This window comes from Dipodomys merriami, unplaced genomic scaffold (assembly GCF_024711535.1).
Source record: "Dipodomys merriami isolate MVZ:Mamm:240054 unplaced genomic scaffold, mDipMer1.0.p SCAF_94, whole genome shotgun sequence".
NCBI classification, from domain to species: Eukaryota; Metazoa; Chordata; class Mammalia; order Rodentia; family Heteromyidae; genus Dipodomys; species Dipodomys merriami.
In genome coordinates this window covers 4644502-4661371 of record NW_027206557.1, presented here as the reverse complement: position 1 = coordinate 4661371, position 16870 = coordinate 4644502, and the positions used below count along the sequence as shown (strand labels likewise).

The 16870-nt window shown below is 46.8% G+C and overlaps 1 protein-coding gene across 2 annotated transcripts in view; it reads left to right on the top strand.

Annotated features, from left to right (window-relative positions):
- The window catches only part of Mindy4 (MINDY lysine 48 deubiquitinase 4), a 98073-nt gene that overhangs the window by 41291 nt on the left and 39912 nt on the right, over positions 1-16870 (top strand). For both annotated transcript variants that reach the window (XM_070014297.1, XM_070014296.1), the window contains exons 6-9: positions 4838-4893; positions 8172-8278; positions 10859-10975; positions 11680-11768. In XM_070014297.1, coding sequence (XP_069870398.1) covers positions 4838-4893; positions 8172-8278; positions 10859-10975; positions 11680-11768 — 369 coding nt within the window. The remainder of the gene's footprint in view (positions 1-4837; positions 4894-8171; positions 8279-10858; positions 10976-11679; positions 11769-16870) is intronic.

Genomic DNA, 16870 nt, shown 5'->3' with positions numbered 1-16870 from the left:
ATGAATGCCCATATTCTAGATTTGTAAGTTTGTTTTATTTGGCAAAGGCAGTGCATATACTTGATGTATATACCTCCTATTATATCCCAACAGGAGCATGTGATGTCAGTTTATTTTTGGTAATGCTAAGTGAATCATTCTGTGAAGATGGTTTGTGTCAGTTATTCCAGTATCGTAAAGACAAGTTTCCCTTTTGCAATTAATAATCTATAACTTTCAATCATGTGAATGTCCTGTTCCTAAAAACCTCTCATCCAGTGGTATTAGCAATCCATCGATGATCTCTTTCCATTAAATGATTAAATTAGTATTAAGTGGTAGTTTTCTAATTTCACTTTTCTTTTGCATTTATTAGTTGGCTGTGTTCTATAGAGTAGCATTTTCCTGTTCTCTCTCTCTCTCTCTCTCTCTCTCTCTCTCTCTTTCTCCCTCTCCCTCATCTTCCCTCCCCACTTCCTTTAGGAGCAGACTGTGGATCTCTTCCAATATGTTGTATATCATCTGTAATACCATGTGATGTGTGCACATTTAATTACTACAGTGACTGCATTTACTCTTCAAAGCTGCTTGTTCTCCCATAGTTGCTTCTTTCATTATAATTTGCATGCCTTTAAAAACATTCCCCCTGATGGCTCCAATTTACAGTATGTCTTAGATTGTCGCTCAAGTTCTTCAAAGTCTTCATTTTCTGTGTCTACCAGCTTTGATTCAGGGTGCATCAGTCACTTCCTCCTGTGTTCAAGAGTGTTTTATAATTTTAAGCATATATTGAGTAGGACTTAAGAAACTTACATTACTTCTGTTAGGTATCCTGGTTTGTCACTGTCTTGGGAAAATTTATGTTAATTTCTTACATTCTAGATTCTTAGGCTGTATGATTGGTGGTCAGTTTAAGCTCCATTGATGCTGGGATCTGGTATTTCATTGGGTTGGTGATCTGTGCCTTCATTCTCATAGGATACCTTTCTTTTGGAAAGAATAATAATAAATAATCCAGCCAATGTCCAGTACAGACAGAGCATGGAGCTTCTGGATCCTCTATGTTGTGTTAAGAGCTAGTGAGTGACTACTGAGAGTCATTTACTGAAGAGCAGTATGTACTTTCCTGATGACTATGCCTGGAGCACATCAGTCCTTTAGAGCTTCGTGCCTGGCCTGTTGTGAGTGAAAGAACTGCTGTCTCCAGAAGACAAGTGGCTTGCCCAGGGCCAAACAGAAGGGAGAAAGGGATAAGAACCCAGGGCTCTTGGTGAGTCTACTAAGCCAGGATTTAGTCAGGCATTGATTAAGTCTAGGCCTTGTGTACCTTGAACCCAGGGCCCATCCTTTGCCTCTTTGTCTGGGACATCAAGGGAAGTGGAGTATGAGGTGGAGGCCTCAGGCAGAGCAGGCAGGCTGGTGTCTGCCGCCAGCACCCTTGGATTTATTAGATGTACACTTTGTCACATGTCTCTGGGTTAGGGTTATCTACACAATGGCACTTTAAGAATGTATTTTGAAGCCCTCAATTTATCTTTCTGCCATTGTTCATAGTAGTTTTCACTCAAAGGCAAGAACATGCCTTTGAACTGACCTTTTAAACTTTGCATTTCGTTGGCCACAAAGGGGCACATGAAAGGAACAATTGCACATTCTCCATGTATGAGCACACTAAGGCACCAAGTTTCTTAGCTGGTTCTGCAGCTGATGACTGGCTCTCTGAGGGGAAGTCCTATGACCAGGGAGAGGTCCTGCTGTTTCCCATCCAGCAGATACACCATCCCCACCTTCACCATGCCTGAGGCCATTTGCCTGCCCTCAGAAGCCAGGAACAGTTCAGGGACTGGGCTTTATCCCATGGTTTCTAGGAAGTTTCTGGGCCAAGGAAGGGGGTAAAAATTGGAGAAGAACAAAGAGCATTTGAAGTCAAGGGCTAGCTGGCTCTGGCACTTCTAAGTTGTACAACCTTGTTTAAGTCACTTAACTTCTGTGAGAGTCACTCTGGTACTCAGCATCTGTTTATGGACCTGGGACTTATGCTGGATTTGTGGGATGAGTGAGACCAAGAGAATTCTGCTACCCTCTCTTCCTTCTTATTTACAACTCTTAGCAGACCTATCATTTCCCAGTGATGTCATAGCAAATCACCAAACTCAGTGGCCTAAAACAGCATGAACTTATTGTCTCACAGCACTGGAGGGCTGAAATCTGAAACCAGTTCCACTAAGCTAAAGCCAAGGTTTGGTCAGTGCTGCTTTCTTGAGGCTACTAGGGAGACCTCTGTTCTTTTTACCTATGTATTCTTTGGCTGTGGCCCTCTTCCATCTGCATTGCACACCACTCACTCTGCTTGTATCATCTTAGCTTATCCTCTTCTGGCTCAGATCTCTTTTGCTGTGCCCTTATGTTGTAAATGGTGGGGAATAACTGGCCAATGTACTATATCAGGTACTATATCATTTGGTACATAACAGGACAGAGGTATATGCTTCTTGTATGCTTCTCATTGGCTGCCTGTGGCTGTCTGCCTGCACTGATAGTTTTCTGTGGCCTGCATATGATATAAATATCCAAATGGTTGTAGGCAGAGAAAAGGTTCTTCACCCCTATAAGGAACCTTGTGATTAGATTGGTCCCATCCAGAGGATATGGGACAGTCTCACCATGTTGGCCTTTAGCTTCATCCCACTTGCAAAATTCCCATTAGCCATATAAGGCAAACACCTGAAGTCTGGGAAGTAGGACATGGGCATGTTTAGGAACCAGTCCACCATGGCACACCTCATTATGTGTTTTGCACCTTTGGTGGTCTTCCACGCAGGAAAGTGGGCCTGCCGGATGGCCTTGTGCTGGGTTGTGGAGGAATGCTTGAAGGCCTGAATGAATGAAGTCCTGTTTTCAGTTGGTCTTAAGGGGATTAGGGTGTTCCAGGTAGAGTAAGCAGGGCTTGGCATGAGACATTCCTACCTGTGGATGATGGTGGGTCACAGCAGATGAATCTGTGAGAGCCAGGCTATGGAGAACCTATGGGGTGGCCCAGTGGGCTGGATTTTATTCCATAAGGCTATTGCCATTATATTTGGAGTCATTGCTTGAGTTTTAGTTCCTGTGCTGCTACTTACTTGCTGTGTAACCCTGGAGAAATTATGAAGCCTCTCAGACTTGGTACAATAACTGCTTTGGAAGACTGTTATGAGAAGCAGATAACTTTTGAAGCTTGCAAGGCACCTAGTACAATGCCTGAATAGTCAAAGAAGGAATTTGTTATTGTTATAAATGTGGTATTGTTGATGGTGATTGAAAAATTGCAGCCAGACAGCAGTCATGGCCAGACTTTCCTTGTAGAACAATGATGTGTGAAGGTGGGAGAGGGCCAGGGGCACCACACTGGAGGTCAGGAAACCCTTAGGACATCATTAGGACACTCAAGATGAGATGGGAGAGCTAATGCAGAAGTGCTCAGGTGGGACACCAGCAGACTCATGTGTCCTGAGATATTTAGCCTCTGCTGTCCCCTACTGAAATGGCAGGAAGAAGGACACTTACGTAGGACAGGCACAGAGGAAGCCCAGATACTCAGCTGTGCTGTGGAGCAGGTGGGCTGAAAACCTGGCACGATGAGACTTCTGTGAAAGTTGAGCATAGTTCTTCCTCCTACTGTGCGGGATCTCTGTAGTGATCTCCCTTGTGTATCTTAGCCCACTTTCTAGTGCATTCCTCTACTCCACCTCCCACAAACAACCACAGAGTCCTAGGAGTTTGGGCTTTGCATGGAGGTGCTGCCTGACTGAGTGGGGAGGAGAGGAGGAGGGAGTAGAAGAGGAGAAAGAAGAGGAGGAGGAAGAGGAAGAGGTCAAGAAGGGGTATGGAGGGGAGGGAGCACTGTGTTGGAGGAGAAGGAGGACCAATAGGAGGAAGAGAAGGAAAAAAAGGAAGAGAAAAAGGTTGAGGGAAAGGAGGGGATGGAAGAGAAGGGAGCACTGTTTTGTAGAGTCTGAATCTGTGCACTCTTGGCTGAGTCCTGCACGTCCTCTATGGTCTTCCATTCACGCCCATCACACATCCTCCAGAGGAAGCCAGCTCAATGGGGTGCACCCTGCAAGACTACGATTGTTACTTCGGTCATATTTCATCCTGCAAGGATGTTGGAGGGAAACATATTTCAATGCCACCTTCAAAAGAGCTGTCATTTTGAACATAGTAAATGGGTATTTAGAGAGTGATATAATGTTGTTATTTTGAATACATTCTTTTAAAAAATGGTTTTCCTTTAGTTTGGATTGATGTATGCTGGAGGCAAACTCTTAAGGGGAGCTTCCACACAGGTGGATCATTATAAGATGCTCTGCGCACATACCTGCGTTTACAAATCAGAATCACAGAATCTCTTTCTCAGGTAACAAAAAGTTGTGGCCTAAGTTCTAAGTCTCTATAAATGGCCGCTGGTGACTTTACAAGAAGCTCAGAGAAACAAACCAACAGAGAACTCAGAAACGAGATGGAAGCATTCTATGTAATGATTCTGAAGATTATCTCTCTGTATGAGACACAGACATCAGTGAAACATGTTGACATTTGGTACTTGACAAGTGTAAACCACAGGGTCTTCCAACCTCAATTAGTAGGAGTGCATGTGATAGTAGAGCCCCTACAGATACTTCGAAGGCCATTTGATGTCACCCCATGTGGAGCCTGTGGCTGAGAGAGGTGAGCTGTTGAGTCACACACTGTGGCAAGGCTGGCACTGGAAAGAACTCCTCAGCTCCTGACCCTTTCTCAGCTCCTCCTACCTTCCTAGGCTATTAGGTTTCTTTGCCATTCTCCTCTGGTACACTGACATTTTATTTTATTTTTCCAGGAATAATCGATTGGTATCTGACAAAGTGGATGATGAGCTGGGTGCCCTTCGGCTTGGTAGGTGTGAGCCCTCGGAGACTGGTTGGGCTTCCTCCTGGCTGGGGAGTATGCTTTTCTTCTACCTGACCTCAGGAAGCAGGGACAGGCCCCTGTTCTGTTGCTGTCTTCTCTATGCTTGTCTTGCTGTCTTAGAAAAATCCTTGGAGAAGGATTGATAATTTATGGTATCCTCTCAGAGGATCCCCAGGATCCCTTTCTCCATTTGGAGTTTCTCTTAGGACCATTTAGACCCTATGAAGATTTCCAGAGACAGTTGTAGACCATGGTATTACATAGCTCTGCTTAGGGAGGCCTGACCTTTAAAAAAGTTTCTAAGTGTCTGGTTGAGGTATAAGATACACAGTGAAATAAGTGTGCAAGGTGAATTTACCTTCCATGTTCATGAATTGAAAGCCATTGTGTAAGTACTTTCTAAGACAAAGATACAGAACCTATCTTTCTGCTTTCTGTCTGCACACAGTTCTCTGTTCTTGGAAAAAGAAAGTCAGAACCGAGGGTGGCAGCCAAGGGATATGTGTGCGATAGGAGACTTGAGGGCTCTGAGTATTTGCTTCTCTGGAAGCCAGCCACTACCTGTTGGGCCTTCCCAGCATACAAGCATTCTCAGTTTTTCTTCCTGCTTTAAGCATTCCTTTCAAGCAGCAGGAAGAGAGTGTGCCCCCCTCAAGTAAGTGTATAGTCTCTGTGAGTGAGATGATCTCTTCTGCTTTGATCAGTATGAAAGCCGGCAGCCCTGCACAGGGAGGCAGGGCTTATTTATAATGCTTAACTAACTTCAGAGATCCAAGAGCTTCAATCCGAATCCCCAGAAACGATGGTGGGGGCCATCAGCCTTGCCCAGGAAGGGCAGGTTTCTGTACAAGGCAATGCCGAGTGAAGGATGGAGCCAGGAAGCCCTGGCATCTAAGGCCTTCTGGGAGGCACTATGCTTGAAGATTTTCCAAGGAAAGGCACTTGTTTGGACATAAAGCAAAGCAGTTCCCGGCCTTTGGAACAAGAGCGCTTCTCTTGGAAGGAAGGCTTTTAGCCATTCTCAGAAGCTAGCTGTTTGAAGTGCATCTGCACATTTTCTTGAAGAAAGCAGACCCCTCCCGGCTAGCACAGCTAGTGGTTTAGGAAAGGATAAGGAGATGGAGGAGAAGAGACTATGGGACCCACTCACCAAGATAGTCAATTGGAGAGAAAAAAGAGTCTCATGGGGGAGAGACACAATGGCAGCTTAGAAATAAGGCACAAAATTTGGTGACACAACATTTCTTGCTTTCTCTGATCCCACCTGAAGTGAAATGCAATCACTGTGCAAGTTTTTCCTCCAAAGGCTATGTAAAATGCAATGGGACACAAATTCCTTGCTTCTTTCCAACCAGACATTCATGTGAGGGGCTTAAAAATAGCATTCTCAACAACTGGCATCAATGACAGTTTTGTCTGCTTGGCTAACATATTATTCTGGAGCAATGTATTTTTCCCTTGCATGAAGGCCTCTTCACCACATCTGAGCCCAAGGCTTGCTCTGTGGTCTAGAACTAGCTCCCTGCATGCAGCCAGGTCTTCCTTGTAGAAATCAACCTCTCTTGGCTGCTTGCTTCACAGAGTTTCTCATGTCTGTGTGTCATAGGCTTCAGCCTCCCTCCCTGACTCACTTCATGGGCTGGGCAAAGCATGTCACAGACCCTGTTCTTCCTGACAACATCGGACTAAACAGAAGACTCAAATAGGCTGAAATACTGCCTCCCTATGCTTCCAGAGACAGTCTGTCCGCAAGCAGTATAAGTAGCTCCTCAGGCCTGTTGGCATCACTTAGGGAGCTCTGCCCCCTTGTCTGGGGCCTTAGATACATTTCTTCCAGCCAAAAGTCTCAGTGTGGACCTTTGCAAACCTGCTGTCAGACATCCTCATTTCTGTTTGGCTTCCTCTAGCTCACATCAAAGACAGTCTCTCTCTCTCTCTCTCTCTCTCTCTCTCTCTCTCTCTCTCTCTCTCTCTCTCTCTGTGTGTCTGTTCCTACATGAAGTATAGTGTTGTTTAGTGCACATGCATTTTTTGCTCAGTATTCTGTTAAAATAGCTCAATTGATTTCTTACTCTCTCTGCCTGTGCCATGTTTTCAAGCTCCATTCATGTCACTGGGTGGACATCTGAACTCTATATTTTAGGTTATTTTTTGTAAAAGCATGGCTACAGTCGCATTTTTTGAAGTGTTTAGGAAATGCTCTCATTTAAATGCAACTTACTTATATTCCAGACATTTTTTTCCCTCTTTTTTTACAAAGGTAGAATCTACTCCTCATTCACTGAACTGGGCCTTAGGAGTTTGCCTACGCTGTGGCTGACTCCCGCAGAGAGAAAGTGAGGTGGTAGAATAAGACACAAGTGTTGTCTTGGGGATGTTGGCCCTGCCCCTTTGCCTTGCTCTGGCTCTGGCATCTGCTGGGCTTGGCTTTATCAGCATGATGGCTAGATGTTCTTTTCCCTCAGGCCCTTCACCCATGCACTCTAGGAGATTCAGTGGCAGAAGTTGGAAGGGTAAGCAGGGACCTGAGCCAGTTGAGAAGTTGAAGGTGGTGTTTCAGAGGACTCTAGGACTGATAGAGGACCCCCATCCAGTCTATGGCTTTGCATTATTTCTAGCTGGAGGTCCAGGGGTGGGCAGAGTGACTATAGATGACTTGTAGTCAGCCCGAGGTGTATCATGCCTGTGTCACCTGACAGTTTCACCTGACAGTGGTAGTTGTACTGCTGTGGAGGTCCATGGCATCAGTAAATATCAGTCACAGTACTGAGAAATGGTTATGAGAAATGAAACTTGGGGGTTGGAGGTGTGGCTCAGTTGGTAGAAGGTTAGCCAGTAGGTGAAATTGGAAGGTACTGAGTTCAAGTCCCAGTCTGGGACCTAAACAAATAGAAGAAAAATGAGCCTGCTCTCAGGGTGACAGAACTGTGCATCCTGCCTGTTGACCTTCTGTTAAGGAACTGCTCCGTGGCTTACATCTGGGGATGTGGTTTACTCCAAATGTGGCATTTTCTAGTGGACCAGCCATGATCATTCTTGAGGCATGATGAGGGGAGGGGTTATGGTAAGGAGCAAGATCCCTCTTGACCTGCAAATTTCTTTCCTTCTGGTGGAGCCCTAGTTGCTGCAGAGCAGGGACTGGGGTAGTGTAGAAGTACCTGTCCCTCATCCAAACCTTTTCCAACTTGGTGTCCATTATGTTAATGACTTCCTGGTCTGTTCTCTGCAAGTCATCCAGTAATCCTCTTGTTTTTGTTTTTCAGAGGACATAGAGGATGAATTGGTGAGGGAAGAAATCATTCTGTCTCCTAGCCCATCAGTGCTCAGATTACAAATAGCATCAGAGCCAATTGACCTTGCACTGGCAAAGGTAAGTACAGCTCAGAAATGTAAGGAGAATGCTGTGTTAAATACATCTCAATGTGGATAAGGTCACTGTGATATTTTTGGTCCAGCATCTCTCATTGTAATCTCTTAGTCACTATAGAAATTGAGATCTGAGTGTGACTTAGAAAAAAACCTGAACTGAGGGTCAGGAAACTGTTTGAGTTCTGGCTGCTCCCTTTCCCTCTCCAGGACAAAGGGTGTTCCTCCTCACCCAGATATTGCAGAGCTTCTTCAGCACAGCGCTAATGGGCACTGCCAGCCTGTAGTGGGAGTGAGACAGTTGTCCCCAAGGCTTGGTCTGCTCCTTCCTGGGCTCCCAGACTGGCTTCAGCCAGCCACAGCAAGGGAATAATAGGGAGGATGCATTTTTTCACTACCATCCCTGTTTGCCCCTGTGGCCTCTTGGATGGGCCGTGGCCACAGGACACAGGAAGCAGGTTCCCAGCCATGACAGATTCCACAGCAGGGGCCCTGGGATACTAGTAGGGTGAGTGGGGAAGGAGAGCGGCTCCTCAGGTGTCAGGCTGGCTGCTTTTTCCTCTTGGCCTGAGAATCCTACAAGATGGAGTGTCCTTCCTGAAGTCTTCCAGCAGCCTTTCTGCCAGGACCAGGAGGAGAGATGGAAGCTCTGGAGACATTTCCCATAATACAAATCAAGAAGGGCAAGATTTTTCTAGAAGGTTCCTGTTTTTCCCCCTTCTGCCTCTAATCTGCTTCTTGCTTTTGAAGCCACAGAGGGTCAGGCACATTTAAGAGACCCCAAAGTGAGGAGTGTGTGCTCTGGCTATCTGGCATCATAGGCTGTGGCTCTTTGCAGAGAGATTGGCTCTTGGAGGTCTCAGAGACTACCAGCAAGTGTGGTGGGAGAAATCAGTGCCCATGGAGAGAAGGGGAGAGGAGGACTGGGGCTCAGGAAGTTTGAGGATTCAAAGCCCAGCCTATTGAGAGGAGAAGAGAAGATAAGAGAGGAGGGACAGGTCTCAGGGTATATGAGATCTTGACTACACTATGCTTGCTCCAGAGATGATAGCCTGTGACTAGGAGACAGAGATGGAATTCATCCAGAAAACCAGAATCTGTATAGTTTCTTGGCTCTTAGGAGATGCATTTCAGACACCTGCATGATTATAGTTGTTACAAGAGGGAAACAGCCCAGATGGATGAGTTCACATACCCAATGTACCATCAGCTCACTTCTTTCTTTTTTGGCCAGTCCTGAGGCTTGAACTCAGGTCCTGGGTGCTGTCCCTTAGGTATTTTGTTCAAGGCTAATCCTCTACCACTTGAGCCACAGGTTCTCTGGGGTTTTGGTGGTTAATTGGAGATGAGTGTCACAGACTTTGCTGCCTAGGCTGGCTTTAAACTGGAGTCTTGAGCATTCTGAGTAGTTAGCATTACAGATGTGAGCCACCTGTGCCAGAAAGCCATATGACATAGGACAGATGCTTCTGTTAAAGAGATCTCTTCATATTCAAGGAAAAGAAAGAAACAGAAGAACCTACTCAAATGTAAAGTAAGAGAGTAGGCCTGGTCTGTATGAAAGGCTCGATCTAAGCAAGTCCAGGGTAGAAGCTGTCAAGTCCACCTGGTGGTCCTGAGGCTTACTTGAGGCTTCAGCGTTCCTTGGGATGTATAACCAGGGCTAGGCATGCAGTCCACCATGGAGGTGCTGCTCTGAGGCCCCATAGTGATAGTGGTGGGGGAGATTGGTATTCCTGAGGCTTGGGGAAGGTAGGAGGTAAAAAGTCAGCTCAATATCACCTGGAAATCTGGGAAGAAAGATGATACTGCCTTGGGAGACAGTGGGAGCCTCTCTCCAGTTGGGAGTGTTAAGGCGGGGTCCATGGGGTCACTTGGAATGTTCATGTGGAGTTCATGGGTCACTCACAGGTGGCTTTGGAGAAGGGATTATTTTTTTTTCCCTGCAGAGAACTAGAGCGTATATTTTAGACTTTGCTTTATGGTATGTGTTGCAGCTATTCACCTCTGCTAGGATGTAAAAGCACCCCTGAACAAAATGTAGACAAATGGACATTGCTGTATGCTAATAAAGGTAGAGGTTAGGATGCCATCAGGTACCAGAGTACTGTTTCTTAAACCTGACTGCAAAGTGAACCACTACTGATAGTGGTGTTGGGGATTCTGACTCAGTGACTAAGCCATTGCTTAACATGTGGAGGGCCCTTGGTTTGACATGTGCTAGGGAGCAGTGCAGAAAAACAACGGAATAAAACAATACAAAAACAACAACCCTACTGATACCCAGGTCTCACCCTCAGGAATTTGGATTTATTGGCCTGGCCTGTGGCCCAAGCATCAGGATTATTTTTAAGAGCTTTCAAAGACGTTGGCCCTTGTCAGTTCAGGCTGGTCTGGTCTGCAGATGTTTCAGAGGTAAGACCCTCAAGGTCAGATTTCTCTGCCCTCAAATATGAGAAGAATGGGCCTGCAAAATAGAGTAGAGACACCCTGCCAAAAAGGGCATGGTCCCATTAGAATTCCAAACAACTCCAGCGGGTTATGCCCATGAGAAAACAGTCAGTAAGACTCTTTCTTTCCACAGGAAGTCAAGACCCTTCTGTTTGGTTCTGCTTTTTGCTGTTTCAATGAAGAGTGGAAGCTTCAGAGTTTTTCCTTTAACGACAGTGACTCACTAAAATACGGCATTGTGCAGAACAAGGCAGGTGATTCTGGAGGCCTCTGAGGGCCTTCTGCCAGGCTGTTGTGCATACTGGGGCATCTCCCTTTTGTGATAAACAAGTCAAGCATCTGTGGAGCTGCCTAGGGCTGTCCTATTTCTTCTGAGGGTCTGCTTAGGGTCTTCATGAGGGGTGAGAAGTGGAGATAGTGACTTCATACGGGGTGAGGGATGGAGATGGCTTATCAGCCCTGTGCTCAGTCCTGTGAAGCCTACAGAGAGGAGCCCTTCAAGGCTCCTTTTTGATACTGGGAAGGAAGGGACACAGACATCTGGTAGCATCCTGAGGTGGCCTACAGCCTGGGCCAGATCAAGAGGGAAAGTGTTCTCTGTGCTCCAGAAAAATCTCCATGCCTACTCCCACACAATCAGAAGCTACAGGAGAGTGGGAGAGCTCTTCCTAGAGGAAGAGGCTTTTAGGGTTAGACAGTCACCACCCTTACTTAGCCTGTGTACCCTGAAACATTTCCCTTGGGTGATGGAAAACTTGTGACACCTCCAGCTTTACTCCCATGATTATTGCAGACTGACTTGTTATGTGTCAGGATCAGTGTGGGACAGAATCCTGTGGTCCACAGAGAACCTTGTGGGTGAGGGAGCAGAGCAGTGGGACCCTGTTCTATGATCTGGGGCTGGAGGTGGCCCAGCCTGTGTGCATTCCTGGTGACATGTGTTGTCTTCTGCAGGGTGGCCCCTGTGGGGTGTTGGCTGCTGTCCAAAGCTGTGTGCTACAAAAACTCCTGTTTGAAGGAGAGAGCGGAGCCACTCGCCCTCGGTAAGTCTTCCTTTCCAAGGGTTGTCCAGAGCGGCCAGAACAAACAAGCAAGGAAATGTGCACGTTCTTTTTACTTCCTGCCTCCTGAGGTCAAGAAAGGAAAGGGTCATGCAGCAGGCCTGTTACATGGATGATGAGACAGGCGTGTGTCTGTAGGAGCCAGGAGAGCTGGTAAGCACTGCTCCAGTTGGCACACAGCTACTGCACAGCACCATAATGGAACTCACTGCTGCTGCTTTAGAAAGCACCAAGCAGCTTATTGTCCTTTCCCCACCCGCGTTTACCTGTTGCCCTTTGACAAAGTCCAGAGCCTCCTGCCTCTCCATTATCTCCCCTCTGCCAGCAGCCAGAACCACACATTCCAGCTGGCCCGCCAGCACATAGCTTCCTCCCCTGCAGCCACGTATTTTCCATCTCTCGTTTTGTTTGTACCTGGGCACCCATGTGCATTTGCATGTGTTCAGCCTACATTCCTGGAACTCTTCTGTACAGGAACAGGGTTGCGGGGAACTAGACCATTCTTTCCTCCCCAGAGGCACACAGTAAGATTGAGGCACTGTAGAAAACACTGATTGCACATCATAGCTGGTGCCAAGGGAAGAGTGAGGAGGCGCCCGAGTGTGGCCTCCCCAAGAGGGCAGACTGCTTACCTTGTTGCTCAAGGGCCCAGCAACTAGCCTGGCTCACATTGTCCTCAGAACTACACAAAAATTTTTTTTTTTTGGGTCCGATCATGGGGCGCCTGGGCACTGTCCCTCAGCTCTTCAGCTCAAGGCTAGCGTAGGTACCACTTGAGCCATAGCGCCACTTCCGGCTTTTTTCTTTTTGCTTATGTGCTGCTAAGGAATCAAACCCAGGGCCTCATGCATGCAAGGCAAGTGCTGTACCACTGAGCCACCTTCCCAGCCCAAGCTACACAAATTTTGCATTTGTACTTTTCTTTTTAGTTGGAAAACAACAAAATCACCTATAAACAATCACCCAGACTGAGAATAAATATGAGCAGGACCCCAGAAGAACTTGTTTCTGCTCAGTAGATGCCCTTTTCCCCTTTGCAGAGTTACACTTCAAGGGTCCTAAAGGCAGTCTAGTTTTTCAGTTCCTGGGCTTTATTGAAAGTCACTTTTTTTTTGAAGTGAGCATTTCAGAGCCTGTGTTGTCAAGACGACGACAGAACCCATCTGTCCATCTATCTGCCCATTCATCCTATCATGTCCAAAAACCTGGAGACACTGTCCCAGAGTTTGCGGCAATCAGACAAGGCATGTTTGCTCACCATTTTAGTTATACCCATGAGAAGGTAGCTTCTTTCATATGTTTTCCAGGTAATTTTAGAAGATAATCAATTCTTTTCTTCTTTATTCCCAAAGATGCTACTCATGTCATGACAACACATGTCATTTCGATTGCAGTCTGACCTGTCCTCATCTCTCTGCTCCCTTCCTGCCTGCCTGCAAGCTTGGCTCAGCAAAATGCTCTAGGAAGTTTGAATCTAATATTTTGGTTCCTCCCTCCCTCCCTCCCTTCCTTCCTTCCTTCCTTCCTTCCTTCCTTCCTTCCTTCCTTCCTTCCTTCCTTCCTTCCTTCCTTCCTTCCTTCCTTCCTTTCTTTGTTTCTTCTTTTGTTTCTTTCTTTTTTTCTTTCCTTCCTTCTTTTTGTCAATCCTGGAGCTTGAACTCAGGGCCTGGGCACTTTTTCTGAGCCTGTCTGTACTCAAGGCTAGCACTCTACCACTTGAGCCACAGTTCTACTTCTGGCTTTTTCTGTTTATGTGGTACTGAGGAATGGAACCCAGGGCTTCATGCATGCTAGGCAAGCACTCTACCACTAAGCCATATTCCCAGCCCAGTGTTTTGATTTCTAATGAGGCCAAAATGGGCCTCTGTGCCCAGGATTCCCCTTGCAGGATGGCATAGGGACTGAGCACTTTTTTTTATTTTTGGTCGTGGGGCTTAAACTCTGGGCCTGGATGCTGCCCCTCAGCTCTTTAGCTCAAGGTGAGCACTCTACCACTTGAGCCACAGTGCCACTTCTGGCTTTTTCTGCTTATGTTGTGCTGAGGTATCAAACCCAGGGCCTCATGCATAGAAGACAAGCAAGCACTCTACCACTGAGCCACCTTCCCAGCTCTGGGACTGAGCAGTGTGTACTCAGCAAGATGACAGGGCTGATATAAACAGGTAACCTTCTTGTCCTTGCTCCTAAGATTGAATAGAACCAGGTAAGTGGGCAGGTGATGACAGGGGACATGTAGGCTGCTGAGGGTTCAACTTACCTTCCTACAGGGAAGTTCTGATCCTACCTGCAGGGGAAACCACGCCCCTGGACCTCTTCATACACACTCACACACTCTTGTTCCCCCTCAGTTTTTCCCTCTTGCTAAGGCCCACAGGCCTATGTGCTCAGATGTGATGCCCATTGGCCCGTTTCATTGCTCATCTCTTTTTTTGGTTGGTGTGGGGTTTGAACTCGGGGCCTGGGCGCTGCTCCTCAGCTCAAGGCGAACATTCTACCACTTGAGCCACAGCACCACTTCCAGTTTTCTGGTGGTTTTTTATTGGAGATAAGAGTCTCACAGACTTTCCTACCCGGGCTGGTTTTGAACTGTGATCCTCAGATCTCAGCCTCCTGAGTAGCTAGGATTACAGGCGTGAGTCAGTGGTGCCCAGCTTCATTGTCCATCTTTATGCAGGCTTTCCCAGGTCTCCTACTTCTAAGGTTTCCATCTCTGATTGGTGCTCTTGTTTGTCAGAGTAGCTACTGGTCCATGCTTGCCTTAGTTCTCTGGACTCTGAGAACTGGAGTTTCTTAGTCTATGCTTGCCTTGCTTCTCCTGACAGAACACAGACACTGAGAATAGGACTTTCTTGGTCCATGCTTACCTCACTTCTGACAGAACACAAACCCTGTGAGAATAGGAGTTTCTTTGTGCTTGCCTCGCTTCTTCAGACCCTGTGAGAACTGGAGTTTCTTGGGCTGCCTCTTCCACAAAGGACTTTGGGATTTTTGTTGAATGAGCGAATCAAGAAATGAATGAATTGTGTGGACAAATAGGGAGGGGAGGCAGTAAAGTGAACAAGATCTTCAAAGTCTCCAGGGAAGGGGGAAGAGCCAAGCTTTGCTTGGGGTCAGGGGGTCAGTGTAGTATTTGGAGGGGCAGGGGTTGGGTGGGGTCTGGCTGCAGAGAGGGCTGCTGGGCTGTTGGGACCACCCGCTGTTAGAGCAAGCCTTGACTCTGGCCCATGTGAAAGATGTCTCATGACTCATTTCAGCCTGAAGCCCTTTCAGAGTTGCTTTTGAAATTCAGCTTTGGACTTTTAGGGGAAGCTGGATGGCTTCTCATCCACAGGATGTAGGGCTTAAGTTGGTTCCTGCCTAAGACACAAGCCTGACTTGCTTGTGGCCCACCACCCAAGCCCAGTAAGGGTTGTAAGAGCTTTCCCATCCCTGCCATGTCTCTTAGGGAGTATAGAGAGGGGACTAAGACTTGTGTTGGAAGGCAGAGGTCTCTCCAGGTTGAGTAGAAGGAACTTCTTCCCTAGTTGTGAGAGCTGTGTTCTCTCCCATTGCTGGCTTGCTGGGTGCTTGCCATAAAAACAAGCACTGACAAGGCCTACTGGGCACCTGCTATACATCAGGTCTACCATAGCTCCGTGGTCAGTGGGGTAGAAACCAAGATGCCAGAGCTGCTGCATCTGTGCTTGGAGGCCTCTAGGCTGAGCTGGCTGTGGCCTAGGCATGCATAGGTGAAGAGGATGGAATACTGCTGGGTTACCTGATATGTGAAAGTTGTGTCTTGTGGGAATTTTGTTCTTTGTGGGAGTTTTGTTATTGTGGAGGTTATTATATGTGGGGATTGTATTGTGGAGGGGTCTATTGCATGTGTGTTATTGTGTAGGGTAATATAAAGGTATTGTGTAGATTTTATGTTTTGTGTGGATTTTGTGTGCTGTGTGGAGTTGTGTTGTTTTGTGGGGTTGCATAGTGTGTAGGTTGTGCCATGTTTGAGTTATTGTATGTAGGAAATGTTATATTGGGGTTGTGTTAGGGTGTGTTACGTTGTCTTTATGAGTTGTATTATGTGTATGTTGTGTTGTGGGATTGTGTATGTGGGGGATTGTAAAGTTGTAAAGAGATTGTTTTGTGTAAAGGGGTAGTGTGTGGATTTGTATTGTGTGAGTTGTGTTGTGGAAGTTGGAGTATGTTGGGTAAGTTTTGCTGTGTATGGGTTTTGTTGTGTAAGGATGTATTATGTTGTGTGGAATTGTGTTGTGTGGAGGTTGAGTTATGTGTGGGTGTGTTGCATGGGGGAAGTGTATGTAGAGAGTGTTGTGTAGAGGTTGTGTTGTATGTGGTTGTATTGTGGGGGTTGTATATAGGAATTTGAGTGGTGTCATATATGAGTTGTGTTTGTGTTGTGTGGTTTATGTTTTGAGGTGGTCCTGTATGGTTGTATTGGATGTGTTGTAGGAAGGAGCTGGCTTGGTGGGCCACTGCCTTGGCTTTAGTGGGCCAAGTGGTCTTCTGAAATGAGGCCTAGTTGGACACCGGATGTAGAAACAGGGCCTGGACAGATATCAGATGTAGAGATGGGGCCTGGATGGACACCGGATGTGGAAGGTGGTCTCCCCTCCACCAGAGCCCTGTGCTCTGGGTGCTGCTGTAGTCCTTCTACCTCTCACCTCTGCTGTTTTCAGGCCACTCACATGATGCTCTGCCACACAGCCAGGGCCTAAGAGGATAGGCTTGTACCCAGGAAGAGGTTTGAGAGGTTGGCTCAGCTGCCAGCTTTCTGACAAAGCCTGGAGGAGTCAGGAAGAGGTGGCAGAGAGCAGCTGAGGAAATCTAGAGACCGTCTTTCTTATATGGTCAGAACTCTCCCCTAGTAACCTTAAAATTAGAAAGTAAAAATAGCCGCTGAAAAGCAAAGGCTTGTGCCAGTGAGCAGGACCATTGAACTTTTCCACTGTGGTGTAGAGGAAGAAACTGAGGCTCAGCGAATGAGAAGTGCTAGCTCAGAGTTAGACCAGGACCATGGTAGAACTGAGATTGGTGAGTGGTACTCACGTGGTGCAGAGTGCTGCTGTGCCTCAGAAGCAGTG